The following is a 25,108-nucleotide window of genomic DNA, read 5'->3' as shown; positions in this document are numbered from 1 at the left end:
TTGTGCAGGCCTGCATGGTGCAGATTTAACAGATAGAGGAGCAGGACCATGATGGAAAAATAGAATGTGTTGACTGTTTTGGGTGAATTTTGGAAAGGGGTGTTTTAGGAGAGGCGTGGGGGGGGGGGGAGGAGGGAGAGGAGCGCATAGGATTCTAAACTGTGTTTGTTGATAGCCAGAACTGCCAAGATTCCCATGGAAACGACTCTAAATCTGAGGTTTTCTCCAGCCTCTGTCTTCCTACCCCCCCACCCTTGAGGGAGAAGCACCTACCTTAGAGAGATCTCTCGGCTGCATGCAGCCTTGGGTAAGCGCAAAGTGAAACTCCTCTATTTCGGAGTCATCTGAGGACATGGCAACGGGCTGTGTTTATTGTTTCTGCCTTTTGCGGAAAGCATAGGCACGCTTGAACTTTGGATCAACTGCAGTTTTGCGACAGAGACTCATGTGGGCTTTCTTCCTTTTAAAAAAAATGATCTTAGTCAATGCCATTGCTTGGTGATGGCTTTTTTTTTTTTTTGCATTTTTCAGTTTTTATTTAAAGATTATGTCAGACGCCCTGGGGTCATGTAGGAGGTGAATAGATAATCACATAAATAAATCTGCTAGTACCTCTTTGATTGCTAGGGTGTTGTCATGGATAGCGTGATGGGCTAGGTGTGAGTTCAAATCCCCACTCAGCCATGGAAGCTCGCTTGGAAGTGTGGAACTGGTGAAACCACTCCTTAAACATCTCACTGACCTTGAAAGATCTATTAGGAGGATCATTAGGATACGGCAGTTTATTTATTTATTAAATTTATATCCCGCCCATTTGACTTGATGGCACATGACATATCCCTGCATCTTTGGGTGGTCTTGAAGGGGAATCCTATCATTCAGAGATGAATCACTGCTTCAAGAGTCATCTTTATGAATGCCGGAATCTGGGAACTACAATGGGGCTGGCTGTATCATTAAGGACAGGGTGCGGTGGCTGCCACAGGCGGCCGATGCTAGGAAAAAGAAGGTTGCAACTTGAGCTGTTTCTATAAAGCCTTGTTCTCATTCTTTGCCTAAAGTGGCAAAATGTCTCGGGTGGGCCCTGAACTGCTTATTGCTGCAAGTTCTCCCAGTTATAATGCCAAGTATCTAAGGATGGCGTGGTCTTGAAATAGGCAGTCAGGAGCTGTTAACTTTACAAAAGACTCGCTCCCTATTTGTTGAGAGTTGTTCTAGCTGATTCCGTTTTGGACTCTCCTTATAGAGTGGAGCAGGTATTTGGGAATGCTTCCCAGAAGCCTACAGAGCCAGAGGTTGGGAGTTCGATTCCCCCCACGGTGCCTCCCTGACAGGGGCTGGACTGGATGATCCCATGGGGTCCCTTCCAGCTCCGCCGTTCTAAGATGTTAATAATATTATAAGATCCAGGCAGTGAGATCTGAATGCAGGGAACTCTTTCTTGTCTTCCACCTGCAGTTCCTAGTGATTCCGCTTCTGGTGAAACTGTTAGAATTGGTTGATCAGACCTCTGAAAATTTATTTTTTTTGTACCCCCAACTTCCAGAAGCCCCCAGTCAGCGCGGCCACTGTAACTGGAGTTTGTGCCATTTCTCTTTGCACACACTCTGGAAAAAATTCATTTCCTTGAAGCCCTGCATGTAGGAGGGGAAAAACGCTCCATACAGATATGCTTGCACTAATGAACACTCTCTCCCGTGTGTCTAATTTTAGACCAGCAGCTGCTGCTCTGCAGTTATATACACACAGGCATATACCCTCAGTTCTGTTTCGAGCTCCTTAAAGCTTTTAAATGTTTAATTTTAAGTGTGTGCTGCTCAGAGCCTTAGGATGTGCAGGTGACAGCTCAAGGATGAGCCCGACGCCGACAGGAACACTCAAACTCACAAACGTTCGAGGTGTTTAGGTAACTCTTCAGAGCTGGGAAAAAGTTTTCACGGCCATTCCTCCTGGCCTGTACACTGCCGAGTGTGTCGTTTTCGCTCTCTCTGATGATTCGAGCCTGTACAGAAAACGGAAAGCTGTTCCAAGCCACCACTTAAAATGAAAGGAGGGGGGCAAAAAAAAACCCCTAAAAGACCACTCCATGAAAAAAAAAAAGGACCACCCCCCCACTTGATGTTTGCTGAAGCCTGTGCAGACCCATCTACCCAAACTTGGAAAAGTTGCTTTTTCTTGCAGTAACAACTGTCACAATCCCACAGCATGCACATAAAAAAACCCCTGCACAAATGGGCACTCTCTAGCTAGAAGTGAGTAAGTGTACAGTTCTGACGGCTGCACGGGAGTGCCTGGAAAGGGAAAAAAAAAGCACTGACATGATTTTACGGTGAGGATTTCCTTTCTTAAGAAGACTTTCGGGCTGTGGAAAGCAAAACCCGGCTCGTGAGCCAACCCATATGGGCGCCCATCTCTCTGGTGGCGACAGCGGTGGTGGCCGTGAGTTGTGGGGTGGAATTGCCTTGCCGACACAGCTTGAGAAGCCTTCAAACTATGACTTCAGCAGGAAATTAGTGGGAAGTGGAAGGGTGGGGTTTGACAGGCCTACAAAAACGTCTAAGTGTGTGTGTATGTGGGGGAGAGAGAGAGCCAATTCGGGCTTTGGACAAAGCGCGGCATGTTTCAAAGGCCTCCTCGGAAATGTTTTCTTGGAAACGCCCGTGGGTGACTTTCACCGCGCAGCCCTCTCCGAAACTCCTAGCAGCTCTGCTGGCTCCGGGAGCAGTAGTCCCAAAAATAAAAATAAAATAAAATAAAATAAATTGCACACCACGAATTGATCCAGACACAGGGAGCGATTATTTTTTTTCCTCCCCCAGCTGTGCATTTGCCCTAAGCCAACACATGACGAGCAAAAGGCAATAATCGGTTTTATTGTTTTTAAATTTGTAAACCGTCCAGACTAGACCTTTGGTCTAGATGGGCAGGATAGGAATCAAATAAGTAAGTAAGTAAGTAAGTAAGTAAGTAAGTAAGTAAGTAAGTAAGTAAGTAAGTAAGTAAGTAAGTAAGTAAGTAAGTAAGTAAGTAAGTAAGTAAGTATGTAAGTAAGACAAGCAGAAACTAATTTTTTAAACAACAGATATTCTTTTAAAATCTAAGCAAGAGGGGGAAAAAATTGAAAAGCGGTGCAATTGAGGATCAGGGGAAGCCAGAATAGTAAAAAAAGTCAGATGTTGGTTGAAAATGTGGAGATGTCGAGGGAGAGTAAAATAAGCTGATGAGCTTATTTCAAGTGGCAGGGGGTTCCACCTGCTGAAGGGTCCCCCTTTAACCTCTCCACAATGTGTTACCTTTCATCTTCTCCCGGCACCTTAAACCCCTACTTCTAGACTTGTGTTTCTGAATCAAGGCCTTGCAAAACTTCCCAGGAAGGAAGGCATGGGAAGCCAATAACGTTTCCTGGTAAAGTACCCATTCTTAGTGCGGAGAAGCAGCCATCGGGGTTGTGTTACTCTGAGGGTAGCGGAGTGCACAGTTTAACCTCAGAGCTACATACCAGCTGCAGTTTTAAAACACAGCCTGCCTGAATGCATGCAGTTGTCTTTATGTCTTGCACGTGGCTGGACGTGGAGGTCCATGGCATCCGTAACGCTCTCCTTGAACATCACATTTCAAATGCATTCATAGTCAAAAGTGTGAACCTGCCAGCAGCCGGAGGTCTGGCCTATTTATCAAAGAAAGAATCCAAGGTTTGTTTTATACTCTGTTATCTTTGGTTCGTTGGAAATCAAGTAGCAGAACAAGCTAGGATCGAACTCAGGTTGCAAGCAGAGGCTTGACTGCAGGACTGCAGTTTAACCACTTTATCCTGCGGCTCAGAATAAAGCAGGTAGCACCTTTTAGACAAGTTTTCTTTTGCCCTAGGCCTTCACGAACCGCAGCCCACTTCTCCAGACACAATCCTGTACCTGCGTACGTAGGAACAGGTCCCTTTGAACTCAAGAGGAGTTACTCCTGAGTAGACGAGCCTAGGATAGTGCCCTGAGAGGGACTCAAAATCTCTTGGATTCCATATGTTTTCGCATGCCGAACTCTACAAAGATCAGGCTTGGTAGGCGCTCAGAAATCAGCAACGCGCTGGCGATCCGTCAGTATTTCGGGAACAAGGTGGGAAGGAAAGAACTCAACCTTGACATACTTAGATGTTGAAACAGGCTAATTAAATACATTTAATAACTTCTGTGGCCGGCTTGCAGAATAGCTGGGGGGGAAAGTACCATTGGAGAAAAGAAAAAGAGGGAAAGAAAAACAATCGGGAGAAAAAAAATCTGCAGGTCTTACAACCCAACCCTAACATAAAAAGGAAACGGCGCAGACTTTAAAAAAAAGTTCCAGAAACGGGCCCTAAGCCAGGACATTCATAAAGCAAAGGCTTAAGCTCCATGCCTAAATATAGTCTCTCCCATAGCATATGGTATGGCAAAAATCATTTTCCTGTGCAGAGGGCCGGACAGGCAGCCAAGAGGAGGACGACTAGCCATCCAGAATGTGTCAGTGCGCGGGACCGATCCGGCTCCCGCCAGACACAAAGTACTTCTGAGTTTCAGAGGAATGAAGGGTCAGAAAGAGCATGGATCTGTTCTGAGAGTCTTGGAGTAAGTCTCTGAACTGGGCAGGTGAGAGTTGGCCCTCCGGACTTTCTCGGTTGACCATTCCCATCGGCCACAGCTAGCGGGGGATCATGGGAGATGCAATCCAACAGGATCTGGAAAGTCATGGAATCCCCATCCCGGGCTGAGATCCGTTACAGCTGACATCCTGCTCAGATCCATGTGTTTCCTGCACCCATCCACACCCTGTGCTACGTCACTTCCCGCTGGCTGTTGGGGAAAACACAAAGGAGGGGGATGTTGTCAGGAAATAGGAAAAGCTTTATCTAAGTGTTTTTTTTGGGGGGGGGGGCAGAATGGCCCCGGACTGCTCTTCTGGGCCGCACTTCCTTCATAATGTACAGCCCTGTCCCAAGTATTGAAAAGTGGTGTTCCCCAAGGAGGTGCCGAGTTTGAATCTTGGTCCCTGAGCTGTAGCTATGGGGAGGGTGCATGCAAGGTGGACCCCACCCAGACGCCTCTCATGGGAAAGACCCTAAAGTTGTTAGAAATTTTATTGATATTTTAAATAAGATGCCTTGGCATTCGTTGGCTCTCCTGCAGTCCTTCGTTGCCTTTGCTCATAATTTCAGGATGAACCTATTAATTTTTCTGGCCTCGTCAATCCCATTTATGGCAACCCTTTGAGCCCACAACCTCCCAAAGGCCCTGCTCAGCTCGTGCAAAATCTAATTAATTCTACATTTTTTAAAAAATACACAGTCCCCTGAAATAGTCCAACATTTTCCCCCAATTGCTCCACAATTGGAACGGTAGAGCTGGAAGGGGCACCCTCTGGATCATCGAGTCTGGCCGCTGTCTAGAAGGACCAGTGGGAGAATTCGAACTCCCAACCTCTGGCTCTTAAGCCATGGAACTGTCTAGCATGATGGATAGACAGGGAGAAAGACAGCTGGACCAGGCCTGCCTGTCTATAAATGAGAACCCCCTCCCAGTGCAGGCTTGTCCATTTTTTTTACTGGCAGAGCTGCTCACCCAGCCTTCCCCCATCTAATGTTTATGGTCTGGAAAGAGTCATTTTAAACAGTTCAGGCAGAGATTCTACGGGTACAGCACTTATGTGTAGTCAGATGTAACAATGAGAAATAATTCACCTGCCCCGTGCTTTTGAGGGGCATGTTCTCAAAACTGACAAAAGCGCCCATTTCAGAAGTTACCCTGTGGAAAGGGTTCTCTCGTGAATCCTCTTGGCGATATTGATTCCCTGGCTTTTCAATCTGGCAGGGGTGGGACAGGTTACGTAAATCAAGAAGCAAAAGGAGAACCACAGGTCATTTTGAGTTGCCAAGCAAGTTTCAAAAGCTTAACGTGGACGGCGAAGATCAAGATAAAAATGCAGAAACACGGTGTCCTTTTCTTCTCTGCTTTTAAATTTCACCTGACGTGACTGTCACAAAGCAAACATTGTCCGCTTGGTGATTGACGATAGACACCGGACAGGTTGACGGTGGCCCCTCGAACCACAAAAACCTACTGTTGTTGAGTCCCATTGAGTTCAATGGGGTTTATTTCCCCGTAAGTCAAGATAGGATTGCGGCCAACTGTGGTCTGAATTATCTGCACATGAACCACCGCAGATACTTTGCCCAAAGTTGCTGCTTTCTTTGTGGCTTTCTACGGCATGAACAATGCCATGGCTGTAGATGGCTGGGGGAACAGGAATTCCCTTTGCAGGTTTGTGACTTTTAATAGATGCCTTTTGCCGAGCTCGGTTTAATTAATTAACCTTTCCATGAAGGTTACGACGCTCAAGCGACAGCCAATTTCCTATCCTCCAGCCTCCTGCCCTTCAAATGTTTTTGCCATTTATATAGAAAAGGAGGTCCGGTCAATTTGGGACACAGCAGACTGTGAGAAACGAGGGCCCGTGGGAATCCGGCCCTTCTCAGGTTTTCTTAACATTTTGTTGTACGAGAACAAGAGATTAAAGGCATCTACAGCGATCGCAACGAGACCCTCCAAAGTGGAAGTTCAAGGATCATCATCATCAGCAGCAAAGGGTCACCAGGAGTGGGAAGATAAAAGATGGCTCAACAGTGGGTCAGATTAATTGCCTCTGGTTTTATCCCCCCCCCTTTTCTCCTGGAAGGATTCTGGTGTGCAACTTTTTCCCATTTCATGTTGAGGTTCATAAATTGCATGGATCCCGGGTGTGTGTGTGTGGACTTGCTACCCTTCCAGCTCTGCAATTCTGAATGATGATAACATAAGAAATCTGTTGGAAGTTGCATTTGTAAACTTTTATGTTCAGAATAACTTTTAAAAATATATATACAGAGGGCCAGGAGGGAAACCAAGGCTGGAAAAGCTACTTACTCCAAAGGAGTACATCCACTGTTTTAAAACTGCCAGCATACACATTCTTAACAGCAGCCAAGGGAAACACATAGTCTTCTAGTGGTGGGGACTGGAACCCCCATCAGCCTTCTCTATTGGCTATGCGATCTATGGCTGATGGGAATTCTAGTCCCATGTCTAGAGAGCACATGTGTCTTTACACACACACACACACGAATCATGGAATGCAGTGGGACGTGTACAGATACAATTCTGCCACTTGGTGGTCTTTTCTGAACTTTTCAGAGCAAAACGTCTTATCTTGGACGTGCCTCCTTAAAACCCGTCATTTCTCTAATTCTGTTGGAAACAAGCAAACAACAAACCCAGCTAACCTGAGGACGTGGCCTTCTGGGAAAGTGGATATGAAACCAAAATAGAAGGCGCATAATGATGATGGTGATGTGCTCCTCTCCGCCATATCCAAAATGGCCACCAGTATACCAACGCACACAATCTTAGAACGGCAGAGCCAGAAGGAGAACTCTGCAGATCATCGATCATCTTCCTATCAAAGCCCAGTGAGGAATCAAACTCCCAACCTCTGGCTCGGCAGCCAGACGCCTGGATCCCTGAGCTAGAATTTGATCATTCACGTCTACAAGATAGTCAACTTCAAACCATAGCTCCGTATAATCCCATTCCATGGGAAGAAAGGAATCCGATACAAAGCATAAGGTTTTGCTGCTGATGTGTCGTGGGTTTAAATAAGAAAATATCCAAAGAAAGAAAGGTGTCTGAGAAACAACATTTTAATAGATGAAATAAATACTCCAGTACATGCAAGATTTTTTTTTAAAAAAACTGTCACTGAAAAAAATAATAATTAAAAAAAAAAGAATCAATTTCTTAATATAGTGTCACCCTCCCCAACCCTGTTATAAACACACTCACAGTAGCTTTTGCCCCAGTTTGGAGTTGCCATCCACCCGCCACTCAACACTGCAAAATTCACCTCTAACCAAAGACCTTGATTCAAAAGTAATCATACAGAACAAACAAAACGAAACAGAGCTACATCCGTCGTTCAAAGGTTCGCTTCTTGCAGACTTACGAAAGCTGAGGTAACGTATTTCTTCCTGCAGAACTGAACAGTGAAATTTGGATGGGGGAATCCCGGAAGACGAAAGAGAAAGAAAAAGTGGGGGGGGGGAAGGAAAAGTATTTCCCTCCCCCACCCCCTGCGAAAACCACACCCAACACCATGAAGGCTTCTTCTGTTTATTTATTTGTTTTAAACTATCTCCCTCATTTATTGTCAGCCTTGAAACTGTTCTTGGAACCCTTCCCTTGTTTACAGAGTTTAACGAATGAAGATATGCAAATATATCAGCTGTGCTGTACTTGGAAATCAGCCCCCCCCCCCCAAAGTTACTAGGCTTTAAAAAAAAGTACAAGCCTATAAAGAATTGGGACTGGAGGGACGGGACTATACGAGAACCAAGACCGGTGTTGGGGTTACGTTGGGGTTGAAGGCTGGGGATTGAGGAAGGAGAGAGCTCTCTGGTCCTCTTCTGCTAGCCTGCTTACTCACCTGTATGGTGGTTCTGGATCACCACAGGTGACCAGACTTTGACTGAAATACATGGCTACTCTGATCTGCTCTCCCCTCTACTCTCTCCTCAAAACATGCCATCCATCCAAAGTGGGCGATTTCTACATAGGCGGAAAGGTGTCGCTTTGCCGCCTCGTGTTGCATCAGAAATGAGATCTATCATAATTCTCAGGATCAAAGAATCGGGCTCACTTCCACAAATTCTTTGGTATACACAAAAACACAGGAAGAGGGAGAAGGAAGTTAAGTCTGTTTTTTTTTTTTTTGTTAGCAGTGGCCATGCCTCAAGGTTGGGTAGAGTGAGGGGGGAGAGAGAGAGAGAGAATATTAATTCACAGAATTTGAATTCGCTGGCGGTAAAGTCCGGGGTGAAGACCGTTCTCTGAGTGCCTGAGATAACAGGTTGCAGCCATCTGAGACGGCGCACGCCGAGTTCCTCAACCTTTCCCTGGATTCGGCCACCTTGGGGCTACTTTCGGAGTGCTGGGCGATATCCCTGAGGCACTGGGTGAGGAGCACGCAGGCCGACACCACGCTCATGGCGCCCCCCAAAATGGCCGTCTGCACCGCTTTGCCCTCCGGGTTGATGGCGGCGGCTTTGCCCAAAAACTGAGGCTCGGTGGCAAAGCCCACCAGGGCGTAGACGGACTGCACTAGCGGCCCGCTGAACAAGACGCACCGGTTGCGCGCCAGTTCGCTCGGTGAGCTCTTGACCTCTTTGACGCAGGCCAGGAGGGCCGAGGCGCTGGTGCTCATGCACTTGACGCTGAGCTTGAACTGTTCCTTGGCAAACTTATCCTTAGACCTCTCGCTGGCCAGGATGCAGGCGTCCGTCAAGAACTTGAGATTCTTGGACATGTTTTGGGAAACCTCCAGCAGGAGCTGAGGGCTCATGTCGGCCAGCGGGGTGGTCTTCAGGACCCCACAGCCATGTTCCACCTCGTGTTTACACCGGGTCACCTTGTAACGATCCACCAACCCGGGCAAAGCCGGCTGAGCCCCCGGGATCTCCACGGCCGCCAGGTAGGCGGCGTGGGCCGAGCACTCGGTCAAGGAGACCACCAGCTCGCCCAGCTCCGCCAGGATCTCCCCAACTTCGGCGAAGCGGCCCATGTTCAGCTGGCTCTGGATGTCGTGGGTCAGGATGGACAAGCCTTTGGTCCGGGCGATGAGGGTGTCTCGGCACTTCTCGAAGGACTCCCCGAAGGCGGAGAGGCTCTCGGTGTGGACCGGCCGGCTCTCGCTGGAGAGGAGGAGCAGATCGGCTACCAGCTGCATCTTGACCTTGCAGTGGTCACAGATGGCCACCAGCTTCTTCCGCTGCAACGCGTTGCCACTGGGGGTGGACACCTCGCTGGCCGATTTGCCGGAGCCACCACTAGCCATCGCGCCTTGGGGGACTGCGCATGCCTGTGGGGACCCCGCCACCGTCGCCCGCGCCGCACCCGCTGCTCCGGCTACCTCCCGAGGAGTCTCTACTGAGCACAGCGAGAGCTCTCTGCTTTTTCCGCACCATCATTCCATAAATCCTCCACGAGTAACGATAAAGTCTTGGAGCACCGCAGGGAGAGAATGTCGCGGGGCGCGGGGGGGGGGCTCACACTAAACCAAGACTCTTCACGTCCCCACTTTCCCAGCGAGACAGCGTGATCCTAACGGGGCTGCCCCACCTCAGATCCCTCAGCCGGTGGACGGATACCACTTCTGTTGCTGGATCTTCCCAATGTCAACTCCTTGATTTCTCCGCATCATCCTCAATTGAATCCTCTTGCCGGCTTCTTTTCCTTTCCCCCCCTCTCTGGAGAAAAGTCTGGAAAGAAAGCAAAATTGTGTTTTAGCTGTTGCAACGGAGGAGGGGCGAAGCCATGCCCGAAAATTGCTGCCGCTGGCCTATTGGGAGAAGTGTCAGGGCAGCGACCCGAATTATATTCTGCCCTCTGCAAAAAAGGAAACAAAATGCTGCGACTGACGATGCATGTTGCCAAACAAATAAATAACGTCGCCCAAAAAAAGACTGTTCAAGGTGGGAAAGTTTTTGGAAAGCTACCCAAACTAAGCCCTTCTCCTTTCCCAAAAGGGAAGAGGCCACGAGATTGCCAGGGCTGGGCTCGTTGGAAAAGCGCCCCCCCCCCGCCTCCCAAGTGGGTTTTAACGGTTCCCAAAACAAAGCACCGCCGCCTTGGCTCCAAATTTAAACCTAAAGTTTCGGAGTCCAAGGGACGGGGAAGAAGCCGGGACCGGCCCGGTCCTGGGTCCGGGGTCGCCGCCGCCTCCCTCCGTCCGGCAAGAGGGCAGCCGCCCCGGGAAGCATCTCTCTCGCTCTCCGGAGCAGGAAGCCTGCCGGCGGGTGTGGCCCGACGGCGCGCCGGAGGAAGAGGAAGGCGGCGCCTGGGGTTTGCGGCGATCGCTCCCGAAATCGCGTGTCTTGGGGGCACGTGTGGACGCAGCTCACCTCTTTCCCGCGGCTCCCCTCCTTCCTTCCTTCCTTCCTTCCTTCCTTGGTTCCTCCCTGGCCGCCCCGATCAGGGCGCCGCGCTCGGCGTCTCCCCTGCCTCGGCGGCCCGGGCGTGGGCCGGCATCCGAGCCGAGCGGCGCCTCCCTCCCTCCCTTGGCTCGCCCGCCGGGGGGGGTGGAAGCCTTCAAGCGCTGGGGGCGCGCCACGAGCAGGACGGCCCGGGGCTTTGGCAGCGGCGGTGGGGCTGCCGGCCGGCCCTTCTTCCCTCCTCGCCTCCTGCCATCTTCCTCTCGCCGGCTGGATCCCCGCGCCTGGGCAGGGCGCAAGAGGAGGAGGAGGAAGAGGAGGAGGAGGCAGGGAAGGGAAAAGGAAGGGAAGGCGGGACGGCGGCGGCGGCTGGGCGAGCCCTCGCCCGCGATCGGGTCTCCTCTAACTTGGGCAAAGGGAGAGAAGAGAAACAGAAACTCCGAGGGCGCGCCGGGCGCCTTGGAACTGCGGGGGGGGGGGGAGACCGCCGCTACTGCAGGGCGAGGAGGAAGGGCGGGCCCCGACGGCACCGAGGCTGCTTGGGGGTCGTTCCCCCTCCCCTCTCTCCGGGGCCGCCCCCCTGCACGGGCTGGCTGGCTGGCTGGCGCTCCCTTCCTTTTTCCCTTCTCCTCCCCGCCGCCGTCACGGCGCGCTCCGCCTCTGGTGCGCCCGCGGTTGGAGAGGCTGCCCTCTTCTCTCCCTCCCTCCCCCCGTGGGGATCGGGGCGCCCTAAGGCTCCTCCTCCTCCTCTCCGGGAAGACCAGGAAGGGGAAGGAGATGATGATGAGGATGGTGGGAACGCCGCCGGCCCTGAGGAGAGAGGCTTCGCCGCCGCGGGGCGAGGGCGCGCTTTACGCACAGATGCGCTCCGGCCGCTTGGCGCACGGCCGCCGGAGGGAACCCGAGATTTTTTTTAAAAAGGGTGGGGAGGTTATTTGGGGTTGGCTGGAGGAACCTCCTGCCTGGAATCGTGTGTTTGCTCTGCAAACAGGCCCGGGTGCAACCTCTGGAAAAAGCAGATCCATTGAAAGAAAAGTTAGGGGGCAGGAAAAGCTGCCGTGTCACTTCCCGGTTCCTTTCCCCGGGGTCTGCTCCAGCTAGGAGCTGCCATGAAGTCATCCTGACGTTACTCACCTGATGGGGAGGGGGAAGGGGGGAATGCCTACTCTTACGGAAACGCAATCCGGGCTGCAGGCAGCCCTCCGGAAAGCGCTCTGCTCGAAATGTATCTAGAGCGCTGCCCCAGATGTTCAGATAAGAGATGGGAAGGCCTGGGAGAAAAAAAAAAACCTGGAAAAATTTGGGTGTGTGTGTGTGTGCAGAGACAGCCCCTCCCCCGTTTTTTCCGCAAAGGTGTTTTCAGAAATTTTGCATCTGTTTTAAAAAAAAGTTCGTCTCAGGCTTGTGACCTTCTCCCTCTTCTTTGAATTACTAGTTCATATTTTTTATTTTATGTCCGATATCGTTTGCCTTGTGTTTCTCCCCAGCAACAGCTCTCCAGCTATGCAGCAGCTTCCTGCTAGCTGAGATCTTTAAAGGGTAATATATAATATCATATATTCATCATTGTTAATCCTTTTTTTTTGTTTGCTTCTTTGGGAGGGGATCATGCGTGGTGCCCTTCTGAACTTGGCGTGCCAAGGGCACCACCCTGTCCCTCAGCCATTTCTCTTGTGTATATTTTCTTGTATTTTATGCCTACACGGTTGTGGCCCTGCAGATGATTTTGGACTGCAACTCCCATGCTTCGACTTATGTTATCAAGGCCTGCTGGGAATTGTAGGCTGAAGGCCTCTGGAAGGGCACAGTTGTCTATGTGGAGCCACTCTGATGTTTTGGGCTGGGGTGACCCTTATCTCTCCTTATCCGCCGTCATCATCTGATAGTCACCAGATGTGGGTGCAGTCCCACAAGGGGTGTGTGTGGGGCACAGGCTCAAGTGGCAGAATCTGTTTGGGATGGAGCAATTTTCCCACCCAGGAGAGTTTCCGTTGGATTGCACCCCATAGCTACTGGTGGGCTGCGACCCGAATCCAGGTTCAAGTCCCCACTGTGCCATAAGCACCCTGGGTGAGCTCAGGACACACATTTACTGTCCGCCAGCCCCACCTTGCAGGGATATCGCAAACATAATGTAGGGAGAAAGATGGGCTTATCAGTCACTGAAAATGGTAACCCAATAATCAATCCTGCTTGGTTTGTACACCTTGCAATCGTGCAAAACCATGACCTTCGGCCCTTTCCAGGGCCTAATGAATTTAGCATTAATTTGCATTTGTGGCCAGAAGAAAACGAAATGACAGCTTTTAATCTGGAGTGAAAACTGGGTTATATTTATTGCTTCTCATTCATAAAAAATATAAAATGTACAGTATGATGAACAATAAATGGTAGGCCAGCTTCCACTCCAGGTTAAAATTATTTTGTAAAAGTGTTCTTTAAATATAAAACTTTTTTTAAAAAAACAGCTTTTGCGTGGCTCCTGGGTCGTAAATAAAACTTCTTTTTAAAAAGCGGCTCCCCCTCTCTTGTAAGCCGGAATGGTTCAGTCCATTCTCTCCCCACCCCCTTTGTCTTTTTGAGACCGGCCCACGACGCCTCGCTGCCCTCCGCCCTCTTCCAGCAGAGCTCCGACCTTTGGTTGCCGCGCCCGCCTCCTCCTAGTTTGTACCCGACCGGTTCTTACTGCGCCTGCGCTGTTGGAACGCAGCCGGCGGGCGGCGAGGCAGGCAGGGGGACCGGAAGAAAGGGGCCCCTTCCGGTCTGGCGGCAGCTTCCGGTCGCCGGGACAAGATGGCGGCGGCCTGGCGATGGTTGGGCCTGCTCTCGGCCCTGAGCCTGCTGGCGGTGGTGGCAAAGGCCGCCGAGGAGGAGCCGGCGGCGGCCTCGGCCAAGGGGAGCCCCGCCAAGGACGCCCCCAAGAAGAAGAAGAAGAAAGACATCCGGGACTACAACGACGCGGACATGGCGAGGCTGCTGGAGCAGTGGGAGGTAGGAGGAGGAAGAGGGAGGAAGAGGGAGGAGGAAGAGGAAGAAGGGGAGGAAGAGGTGGAGGAGGAGGAAGAAGGGGGAGGAGGAAAAGGGGAAGAAAGGGGAGGAAGAGGGGGGAGGAGGAGGAAGAAGGGAGGAGGAAGAGGAAGGGGAGCAAGGGGAGGAGGAGGAAGAAGGGGAGGAAGAGGAAGGAGAGAAAGGAGGGAGGAAGAGGAAGGAGAGGAAGGGGAGGAAAAAGGGAAGAAGGAAGGAGAGAAAGGAGGGAGGAAGAGGAAGGAGGGGGAGGAGGAGGAGGAGGAAGAAGGGGGAGGAAGAGGAAGGGGAGCAAGGGGAGGAGGAAAAGGGGGGGGAGGAGGAAGGAGGGGGGAGGAAGAGGAAGGAGGAAGAGGGGGAGGAGGAGGAAGAAGGGGGAGGAAGAGGAAGGAGAGAAGGGGAGGGGGAGGAAGGAGGGGGGGGGAAGAGGAAGGAGGAAGAGGGGGAGGAGGAGGAAGGGGGAGGAAGAGAGGCTCCTTACCCCCACAAGCTTAGCATTTGGGAAGGTCTCCTCAAAGCCCCCTCCCAATTAACCAGTTCCCTTTGTCATCCCCCTCATAATTATTGATTTATTATACTCATATTTCTATCCTGCAGCAGTTTAAAGCAGGGTGGATATGATTTAGTTCTACTATTTTGTTTTCATGCTCTGTTATAATAGTTGTTTTAAATGTATTTTAGCATTGGCTTTACGTACTGTTTTTTTAACATAGTATTTGCTTATTTACTCATAAGCATGTCCAAACCCACTTAAAAGTTCAAACGTAGGCTGCAGAAAAAAGTGACACGTCGTAGAAATCCTCTCCCTAATAGCAATAACTTAAATGACTTACATTTTTAAAATATAAGTTTTTAAAATCCCAATTTTAAGGAAAATAAATCAAATAGGCAAGCCTCTTTCTCAGCAGCAGCAGCCGCTCACGGGGACCATCCCCTTCTAAGGGTAATTCGGCTGGCTTCATCTTTCTTTGTCTTTCTGGGGAGCAGCGAAAACTAATGTTCAAAAGGGCTTCTGATGGCTAGGAAGGTTTTTTTTTAAACCTGCATAGTAAAAATGTTAGGAATGTTCCTCATTTGCTTTCTAAATGTTTTTAATTTTGTATTATTAATAATATAATATTTCTAAAGCATTTTAGAATAGTTCTGAAGTCTTTTAAACTATGTTGGGAGCCCTGTTAGAAAAAAAAAGCCATGAAGAAGTGCCTTCAATAAATCAGTAATCCAGTTTCAATTGCCCATTTGTCTCAGTAATTTAACAGTTTAATGATTAACCTGTGAAATACCCCTTGAGGCTCCATCTGAGCTCAAAGTGACCTGCTCACCTGGTTAATGTCTTTTCCAACTCTCTACGTAGTCCCTTTTCTGGGCTATCTTTAAGCCCAAAACAGAAGAGCCAAACTGATTCAATTGTTAAACAATGATGCAGTTTATTTTATGAAGCGTAATGGCTACGTGGCACAGTTCTTGGTCATGCAGTTTTTTGGGCTTTGAAGAACCAACTTGCTAACTATAACATACAGTGGTGCCTCACTTAACAATGTTAATTGGTTCCAAAAAAAACATCGCTATGGGAAAACATCGCTAAGCGAAACACCATTTCTCATAGGAATGCATTGAAAACCGGTTAAAACGGACATCGTTAAGCGAAACAGGGGGACCTAAACTGTCATCGCTAAGCAAAGCAAGGTCCCAAAATCGCTAAGCGAAAATCACCCATAGAGAACATCGTTAAACGATGCAGAAAATTCCTCAAAAAAACCCATCGCTAAGCAAATACATCATTAAACGAGGCAATCGCTAAGCGAGGCACCACTGTATTCTTTCTTAACAGCATAACTAAGATGGACAGTTTTCTTGTGGAAACCCACACTATGATGTTGGTAGACTATGGGTCCACCTCCCTTCAGTCCTCTCTGACTGTGAACTACCCACCTGACTCCTTTTTACTTCCCTTGAAGCCACTTGATGGGTCGTGATTAACCCTGCTCCGGCCAGTCAGATTCTCCTTGCTGATGCTGCCCATCACACGCCTCCTCTCTACTTTATTCCTTCTTTGCTAGTTCTTTGAGTTAGATCAAACGAAGAGAGTTCGTTCAGAGTCCTGTTTTTCCCAGTCTGCGGTATAGATCACCTAAAGCCAAGCACTGCACGACAAGGGGGTCTCCATTCCAAAGAATGTAGGTGGAGGGACTCACAGAGAAGCTCAACGGACTCCTCTCCATCCAGTTGAATTGAATGCTAGGATCACAAAAGAATTCTGATGGAAAAAGCGGTCTCAGAGCATGTGTAGATTGCCTTTGGGATTCCCATCATTAGAAGAGAACCAAGATTGCAAGTTTTATTGTTATAATAGCAATAATTAAAATAATATTTTTATACTGATTTTGCAAGGAAGTCCCCTCCTCGGAAATGTGCCAAGTAAAACTTTTAAGTCCATAGCATAAAGTGCAGTTAGATTAAAGCTGCATTTAACAGTAAATCAGCATCAGCGACTTAAAAAATGCAGCAAGAGAACATGATGAAATGGCATGTCATGGAAGTCAGAACCTTAACAGGAGTATTTTATTGGGAAATGCTGACCTTTTGACATGTGAAATGAACGTTGAGTGGTTTTTCAAGTTTGGGGTAGTTATGTTGCCTGTCTGGAATAAGTGGATAACTTGTGTGGGAGACCTGGATTTAAAATTTCCCCCAGCAGCTGATGGAGCCTACCAAAAGGAGTACTAGACACTGGTCTTTTTGCTTTCTCTGTCTATACAGTATTTTGCCTTCTCAAATTACGCTTTGTTTTGTGCAAATCTGTAACAATTCTTTTGCAATGTTTTGCTGTTTTCCTGACAGGTGTTTAGCTTTCTATAATTTTGTTTTGTCTGTTTGGATACTGTGTATAAAGGAAGCATGCTTACTTAGAGGTTTAGAATTCTGTTTGAATTTTCCTTAAGATTGATGGAGTTTTTTTCTTGGGGGGGTTAATTGTTCAGTATCTCGCAAATATCAAAACTGATGTAATAAGATTCCACTTGGCTGTACTTATTGCTCTTCTGATGGCTTAATCTTTCAGTAGCTAAAGCTTCCAGACCACCATATGGAAAACACGGCAGCAATCCAGCCGGGAGCCTCTGTTTATTTTCCTGCATCTGTATGTTTCTTGATCTCAGATACTTAATTCTAGACTCCTGTCACTTTCTTAGAATCCAGTCGAAAAAGAGAGAGGATTTGTTAACATTGCTTTTTAAACTTCTATATGCAGATATCATAAATATATCAAATCAATTTGCCTTACTAGATTTCCCTGACCCACTGACACTGTTGTTGGGAGACGGCATTGCCATTTCTTGTGGTCCAAGGCATTCTTACGTACCGCATGTTTGTGTTTATTTCCGAAACAGAAAGACGATGATATAGAGGAAGGCGATCTTCCAGAGCACAAGCGCCCGTCTGCGCCCATCGATTTCTCCAAAATCGACCCAAGCAAGCCTGAGAGCATCTTACAGATGACGAAGAAGGGGAAAACTCTGATGATGTTTGTCACTGTGTCGGGAGAACCAACTGAAAAGGAGACAGAAGAGATCACCAACTTGTGGCAGGGAAGCCTTTTCAATGCCAACTATGATGTCCAGAGGTAAATGCCTTCTCTGTGGAGCCAGAAAGTTGTCAGGTTTAATAAAAAATAACTGACTGGAAGTTACTGCCTTTTCTTAGAAGAACATAGAATAGGATTTCTAAAGCGTGCTCTGTGTTGCTCTCGTGGTCAGAGAGTTAATTGTATGGTACTTGAAAGGCTAACAGGTTTACTCCAACATGAGTGTTCATGGATTATCACCCATTTTATCAAGTATTTCAAGTGTGACATTGGGGTTCCAGTATTCAGTTTAGTTTGGAATGGTATTGTTGAGGCCCTGGCCAGGATTAAATGCAGGAAGTGCTGATAGGAATCATTTCATATTTCATAACAGCTGTCCACAAAACCACTGGTATTCAGAACTAGATAGCCACATCTAAAGGACTAACTCAGTAAAAGTAAATGTTAGTGACCCTATATCTCCTTACAATTGAATGCTAACCAGGTTGGTGTGATTCAGTTTCAGTTTAATATGGAAAATAATAAATGTGCAGTTTTGGGATAAATTAACAAGTTTGCATTTTACTTAGAAATACCACCTGCACCTGTGAAGGATTTCAAGGCAGTGACTTAATCCTATGATAATAATGATAATCTACTCTTGAATAATACTTTCAACATTTGTCAGCTGAGATATCTTTTAGGACTGAAATCAAAATTCTGGCCCATCTCATGCTGCATAAGAAAGTTGGGTTTCTTTTCTAATTTGTCGGGTTTTGCCTTTTTAAAAAACCCAATCTTTGGATAGATAATAATAGATTCTCCTTCTAAAGTAGATAAAAAGTGCTGACATGTAGAAATTGTTTTTCATGCGATGATGAGTTCTGAAATGGATGTCACTTTCTTCTGGAAAAAATATGTGGCTATATCACCTAATACTTTGGGTTCTCTGCTCTATTTTGGCTGTTACTTATCTGAAAGATTAGGTGGAATTCCTGGAGAAGTTAACACTCTAAATAAATGTTTTTTTTTTAAAAAATGCAGGTTTATTGTTGGCTCGAACCGTGCCATCTTTATGTTGCGTGACGGCAGCTACGCCTGGGAGATCAAAGACTTTCTGATAAATCAAGAGAGGTGTGCAGATGTAACGGTGGAAGGCCAGATGTATCCTGGGAAAGGGGCCAAGGAAAAAGAAAAAGATAAAAATAAGACAAAGCCTGAAAAATCAAAGAAGAAAAAGGAAACAGACAAGAAACCTGAAAGCGTGAAAGAAAATCGTGCCAGCAAAGTGAAAGAAGATCTATGATGTACTCTGTAAGGAAAAAAAGTGAGTAGGGAGGTGGCAGGTTTCAGAAACAGGAACAGCCTTCTGAGTTTGAAAGTTGTGATGACCAAGGGAACAGTTTACACAATTAATAAGAAGCATTTCTTTAGTAACAATGAAGTTAATGGTTAACATCTGTAGAATGCCTGTTAGGTTGTGCCTTGCTTGATTTAATCTGGTTTTAAGTCTAAAACAGGCACCTGCTGTGTTGAACTTCAGTATTATGGACTTTGCTCATTCAGAGGGGAAGAAAAACGTTTTCCATTGAAGGTACCGTTACAGCTGTTTTGGGGGTCATCCGTCAAGATGGTCAATGGACCAGCTGCGAAGCAGTAAGCGCTTTCTTTCTAGCCATTTCTCATTGTCCGATGTTATGTTGAATGAAGTAAGCAATGCATTTGGGGAGTTCTATGCTCTTGAAGCCAGACCACCTTGGAATGATGGTACTGAAGCAGACAGTACCGGAATGGATTTCTTGAAGCAGAATTTTGAGACAAAAAAGGAGCTTTGTCTGTTCAATGGTTGAAAATGACCTGCTCTCTTTTCTAAAGGGGAAATAGTTATTTCCACTGAATTGATATAGTTAGAGCTTCTACAGGCTGGCGGTCCAGGTCTCTTACCTTGTTATTCTTGCATGAGGTGTTTGAATAAAATGGAACAAGGAGCTTGATGTAAAAGGAATAGTGAAAGATACAATTTTCTCTGAAAGCAATAGCAAGTATGTGTAAAGTTTTATTTCCTAAGCTAGACACTCTTTTTGCTGTCACAGCTGTTTGAGTACCTAGTTTAGAGTTTGAGTCACTTCCTCCAAGTGTGTTAACCCCTAACAATATAGCCTTAGATCAGTTGCCTGGTTCATGTTAGTGATCACAGCATTGTGTGAGGCTACACATGATTTTCAGTGTAACTTGAATTGTTACAGTGCCAAAACCTTGACGTCTGATTTGAGACAGTGAAGACTAGTTTGATTGTATTTTGGTTTTTTGAAACAATTCCTTTGTTCTGTTGGTACCATTGTTCTGTTGAATTTTCTCCCTAGAATGTCAATAAATTCGTACACTTTTTCAAAACAGCTATTTGGGATGTAGAATTGGCAACTACTGCACTGTAATGTATGACCTGTGGTCAGCTCAAAAGTAGCCACGTAGTGGCTCCTTTAAGTGCTAAATTCGAATGCAAAAGTATGCTCCGTGCTTCTCCCAGTTCTCACTTCAGAAACCAGAGGCCAGAACAAACTGTGAGCATCCTCTCCTGCCACCCAACGTGGTCCAAGGCCTTTTTTAGGAGAAACAAAGGCTTGTGCTTCATTCTTGTGTAAGAATACCGGCCAGAATCCTGTTGGGATTTTACATGCATGGGAGGAATCATATAGGTTGCATGATCAACTAACAGGGTGCTGGTAAGCATCTCATCAGTTGTGTGCAATTAACTGCAACAACCTGTGTGTTTCTTCTTTTGTATGCATAAAAGCCCAGTAGAAGTTCAGCTGCTGTTTAATGAACAGAAGAGAACTTGGGTGGTGTAAATGTCTTGTATCCTTGGTAAGTTCAGCAAAGCAGTTCTCATCGTACTGTCCGAAGCTGAATTTACAGCTGTGCTTTGAAATGCTTTCATGTCCAGTGACACGCCACTAGAGGGTACACTAGCATCGTTGAGGATGCTCAGAGTTAGCTGTACTGCCTTCTTCCAGATGGAGTCAGGCCAGGTTGGGTTACATCTTCCACCCTGCCCCACCCAGCCATCACGAGGCAAGGTGCCTAAGGAGGAGCGGAGCGATAGTCCATGGTAGCCGAATGTCAAAAGCTGTTTGGGTTTCTGCTCCTGAAATACCTGCAGGAACCTATTTTATTTGCCTTCTCTGCAACCAAGGTAGACACTTAACTTTTAATTGCCTTGTCTTTCCCTAAAGGTTGATTTTTTTGAGGCATCTCAACAGGGAGGGTGAATATAGTTGTGCTTTTAAGTACTTATGAGTTAAACTTAACCTGTTGAAGATGTTAAACGTTCATGGCTTAGTGCATACTAAAGAAGCAGTGATGGTGAATCAAGGCTGAGCTGGTCTCTGTTGTATCCCCGCTCTTTAATCACTTAGGCCCACGCTTCAGGATGGCTTACGTGTTTGTCCTGGAAGGCACGCAGTTTCCCTGTCTTCCCCACGTTGTATACGGTGCTGTTGATACCAAGCCAAACTCTAATTCTCCATTATCCTGGCAGGATAAACTCTCACGCTTGCCTGATTCTAAGGCAGGAGTGAAGAACTGCATAGCCCACAGTGGGGGGGAGTTTCAGTTCAATAACCATTGCAGGGCCACGCTTTCCCTTAACCTTTTTTCTAAAGGTTGGTTTCTGTCCACAAACCAATCTCTGTAGAGAGAAGCAAGACTGATTTACTGCTAACGGTATGGATAGGATGTATAAAGTATACATATTGTCTGTAACTACAAGTAGAGGAATGTATATGTGAACCTAGAGCTGTCGTCCAAGATTAATTTTTGAATTTTGAATTTTTGAATTAATTTTGTAGGTATTTTGAAAATGCAGCTGCTAACCGCCCGGTGTGTCTGGAGAGCAAAATGGTGCTTATTGCTGTATTTTTCCATTGTAACTAAGTATACAGATTTTTTTTTCCTGGTCAGAAAAGTAAAATCAAGTGGAAGGATGCTTCCTGGGCCGGTCCATTCTGGAATGAGACAAAATGCTTTCGTTTTTTAAAGAGGTGATAAGAAGTTGAGGGGTACAGTCCGGAGACTCACTTAAATCAGTGGTTCCCAACCTTGGGACCCCAGAGGTTCCAGGACTAAAACACCCAGAAGTCTTTGTCACTGGGGGTGGAGGGTGGGTTTGCTGGTCAGAATTTCTGGGAGTTATAGTCCAAGAACATCTGGGGACCTAAGGTCGAGAACCACTGCAAATAAATGCCTAGGAGTAGCTTTCTGCATTCTCAAGTATATTAATGTACCCATTCTGCTTTGAGCACGTGTTTGTTATAGTCATGCCCTTGATTTGTTGTGTGTTAAATTTTAATGAATGTCTGGAGTGGAGATCCTTCGAAGCCACTCCTCTGCTCGTTTTCACAGATCCGGGAGAGCCCCTTCAGAATTTCTCATCTCTGCATATCTTAAGGAGTGAGTTAGGTGTGTTTCCCTCCCTTTTACACTATGATTGCGATCACCCTGTGGCCAGTGTAATGCAGCTCTCGTATAAATTCATTATCGTTATGTGACGTCAATGTGGAACTGACGTATAGTGACCCTAACAAAACCTTCAAGGAAAATGAGCTATGGAAGGAGTGTCTTCACCACTTCCTCTCCCCCAGTGGGGTTCCATGGTCAAGCAAGGATCCAAACCCTGGTTTCCAGTGTCCTGGTCTGTCACTTTATTCATGGCAGCACATTTTTTGTTGAAATACCGGGGTTGCATTTAAGATCAGCCCATGTTTTGAAACACTTGGATTGTACAGATGTAGAAATGAATCTACTGGTGTTCTTGCCCCAGTGGTGGCTTCGCTTTATCCTGTTTTCACTCTGATCTATGTTGAAATTTATGGTCTGTGTAGCAGACCGCACAGGCCACTGTCGGGGGGGCCATTACTGTCGGAGTGGATCCATACAAGCAGCCCCCGAAGGCAGTAACAGGACAAAGTCTGTGCTCAACAGTTCAGCTTGAGAAAGTAATCAAGACACAGAACCACCTATATACAAGGGTTGTACAGTTGCACTGAAAATTTATTCCAGTAACGGGTGTATTCCAAATAAGTAAATATTAAGTGGTAAAGAAAGAACTTTTGGAAGTAGCTTTGCAAGTCTCTAAAATTATAAAAAAAAACAGGCTGTCAAGAGGATTCCACTTTCTGTGGTCTTTAAAACGCCCCAAGTCTTTGAGGACACGTATTTTCTTGGTCCGTGCTCTGCCCCCCCAAAGGAAACCTCATAACGTCTGTCCTCTCTTCAGATTTAATCCTTTTAGTGCCTTTGCAATAAATTAATAGAAAATATATCTTTTGGGGGGGCAGGGGGAGGTCAGGAAAGTTTAAGAAAATGTACAAAACACTATACATCTAGTTCCGAAAAAGGACCAGCTATTTCGGGTAAAAAAAATTTTGAGCTGACACATGCACAGGAAGCAAACACGGGGTCATGGAATATTAACACTCGAGAGGGGCGAAAAATGCTATAAGACTGCTTTTAAAAAGCAGTGTTTCACAGGTTGCTTACTGTCAGTTATTACAAAAGAACATAGAAACGTCTCTCAGTCACTCCATTCATTTTTGCGGCCACACATTATGGACAATTAGATGGCATAAGTTCCTTATATCTCTTTTTTTAGAGAGAGAGAGAGAGGGAAAGAGGAAAATCCCTGGTTGATGGGTTCTGGAATTCTGCTTGCTGATCCGTTTAGGCACTTGCAAACAGGGTGCACTGAATTGTATTCAGATTTAGCTGTACTTGAGAAGACTCGCTGAGCCTTTAACCTGCAGAAATCCAGGACCCAAAGTTAAGCTAAACATCCCAGAATCCAGCTCCAGCTCACAGTGGGGTACTCCTGTAAGAGCTGATTTTACTAACAGGCTACGGCTACTTCTTCAAGAGCTGGCAACACAGTTTGGTGCTTAGAATCCAACCAAGCAGGATTTTCCTTTCAGCAAAATATCCTCATATTTTGCTGAAAGGAAAATCACTTTAGAACTGCAGAGCTGGAAGGGACGCCATGGCTCACGGAGTCCGGCCTCTGTCAAGGAGGCACATCATGGGGGAATCGAGTTCCTGACCTTTGGCTCTACAGCCAGAGACCCTTGGCTCTCCGTTGTGATGGCTTAAGAAGGCTGCTCCTGCCCCACAAAGGCAGGGTGTGATGGTCCGTGAAGGTGTTGCAAAAAACAGCTCTGTGCATAAGGAAGAAATGACCATTTCAGTAAGACCCCCAATCATCTTACCACATTTGACAGCAGTTTGGTGGGTCCCGTGGCGTGTTTGGCTGAGACAACACAATGGCACAACAAAGCTGATGGCATTTTCTTCTCTGGCTGGCTACCAACCCTTTGGCTGGTCCAGCACGCCAGAAAAAAAGAATTGCAGAAGGATCGTCAGGCGTGACGGCTTTCTGCCGGCCATCTAAGACAGATTCTGTTGCTTATTCTCTCCTCCCGTTCATGTAGCCAAAAACTCCACTGGGAAGTGCACCTTTTTTCCTGAGTAGATGATTAAAACATTCAAAACAAGCACTGGAAGGCGGATCACAGAGAAGTTAGCATGTTGTATGTGTCCTATGAATTCACTACCTGAGACAACGTTGGAAAAGCGTGAGGGAGGCCATTGTATGACACGAGGGACAACAGAGGCAGGCCTGAGGGCAAAATCTCTTGCACCAGCACCAGCCACATTGGGCCGACGAATGGTCCAGGTTGGCCACAAACCGGAAAACAAGCTCCGAAGTGTCCAAAGAGCCACCTCCGGTTTGTATTTTCCCAGTTTTGGTGAGTCTCCCCTTCTCCCACCTGCGTTTCCTAAAGCAAAAAACGCCCGCCACTCAAGGGGAAAGGACCTTTCATATTTACCAAAGGGAATGTTTGCAGTAGGGTGAGCAAATGCCCTTCGCAGCCTGCGATGCTGATGCCACGCGATGTGAAAGTAAACCTTTCTTGTCCCAGACGCGCTTGTAGGAAGGAAAACGACAGACTTACTACCAGACCGCTGATCAACACACACACACCGGCTAAGGAATGCCGGCTGGCGAATGAACACCTCATTCGTTCTCAATAAGACTTCTGTTATATACATCCACAAAATATATACATCCTGGGAAAGCCGTGGGCATTGTTATCAGTTCCGGGTTGCCTGTCTCTCCGTTGGGGATGTGCTGAGGGCAGACAGACAACGCAGGCTGCTTCCTCACAATTTCATTTTCTTTACCACGGGAACTGGCAGAGCCTGGAATATCCTTACTGCATCGTCATCTGTTTTCAGCGTTACCCAGGTTGGCCGAAAGCTGCCCTTGTATCCGACAAAAGCCAATTTATCTGGAAGAAAAAAAAATCCACTACCATGAGAGAGCCGCTCTTGACCTCTATAGATGGCTTTGTTCGTAGCAGTAATTCTTGTTGACTTCTTGTGTGTGTTAAGCAAGGGATTTGCTATTTAAAGCTAGTAGTGGAAAATTTAGTCTTAAGACTGCAAAATTGGAAGGGACCTTCTAGATCATCAAGTCCAACTTC

General features: G+C 47.0%; 4 protein-coding genes across 4 annotated transcripts in view; 1 reads left to right on the top strand and 3 right to left on the bottom strand.

The window, feature by feature from the left end:
- Positions 1-7,686: 7,686 nt before the first annotated feature.
- Positions 7,687-10,026, bottom strand: TLNRD1 (talin rod domain containing 1). The gene has a single exon (XM_078381148.1). It carries the CDS (start codon positions 9,889-9,891, stop codon positions 8,833-8,835), a length of 1,059 nt encoding a protein of 352 aa, XP_078237274.1. The 5' UTR covers positions 9,892-10,026; the 3' UTR covers positions 7,687-8,832.
- A 23-nt stretch (positions 10,027-10,049) lies between these two features.
- On the bottom strand, positions 10,050-12,106 carry LOC110077292 (uncharacterized). The gene is made up of 3 exons (XM_072981583.2): positions 12,045-12,106; positions 10,958-11,836; positions 10,050-10,315 (listed from the first exon to the last, which is right to left on the bottom strand). The coding sequence occupies exons 1-3, from the start codon at positions 12,104-12,106 to the stop codon at positions 10,186-10,188; spliced, it is 1,071 nt and encodes a 356-aa protein (XP_072837684.2). The 3' UTR covers positions 10,050-10,185.
- A 1,596-nt stretch (positions 12,107-13,702) lies between these two features.
- MESD (mesoderm development LRP chaperone) lies at positions 13,703-19,969 on the top strand. The gene is made up of 3 exons (XM_020790045.3): positions 13,703-13,978; positions 17,401-17,633; positions 18,618-19,969. Exons 1-3 carry the CDS (start codon positions 13,781-13,783, stop codon positions 18,877-18,879), a joined length of 693 nt encoding a protein of 230 aa, XP_020645704.2. The 5' UTR covers positions 13,703-13,780; the 3' UTR covers positions 18,880-19,969.
- Positions 19,970-22,593: 2,624 nt separating this feature from the next.
- The window catches only part of CEMIP (cell migration inducing hyaluronidase 1), a 42,993-nt gene continuing 40,478 nt past the window's right edge, over positions 22,594-25,108 (bottom strand). The window contains exon 28 of the mRNA XM_020790044.3: positions 22,594-24,913. Within this exon, the coding sequence (XP_020645703.3) occupies positions 24,786-24,913 (128 nt within the window). The 3' untranslated portion in view covers positions 22,594-24,785. The remainder of the gene's footprint in view (positions 24,914-25,108) is intronic.

Source organism: Pogona vitticeps, chromosome 12 (genome assembly GCF_051106095.1).
Source record: "Pogona vitticeps strain Pit_001003342236 chromosome 12, PviZW2.1, whole genome shotgun sequence".
Taxonomy (NCBI): Eukaryota; Metazoa; Chordata; class Lepidosauria; order Squamata; family Agamidae; genus Pogona; species Pogona vitticeps.
Note: the sequence above shows the minus strand (reverse complement) of the source record. Positions and strands in the feature narration are given on the sequence as shown.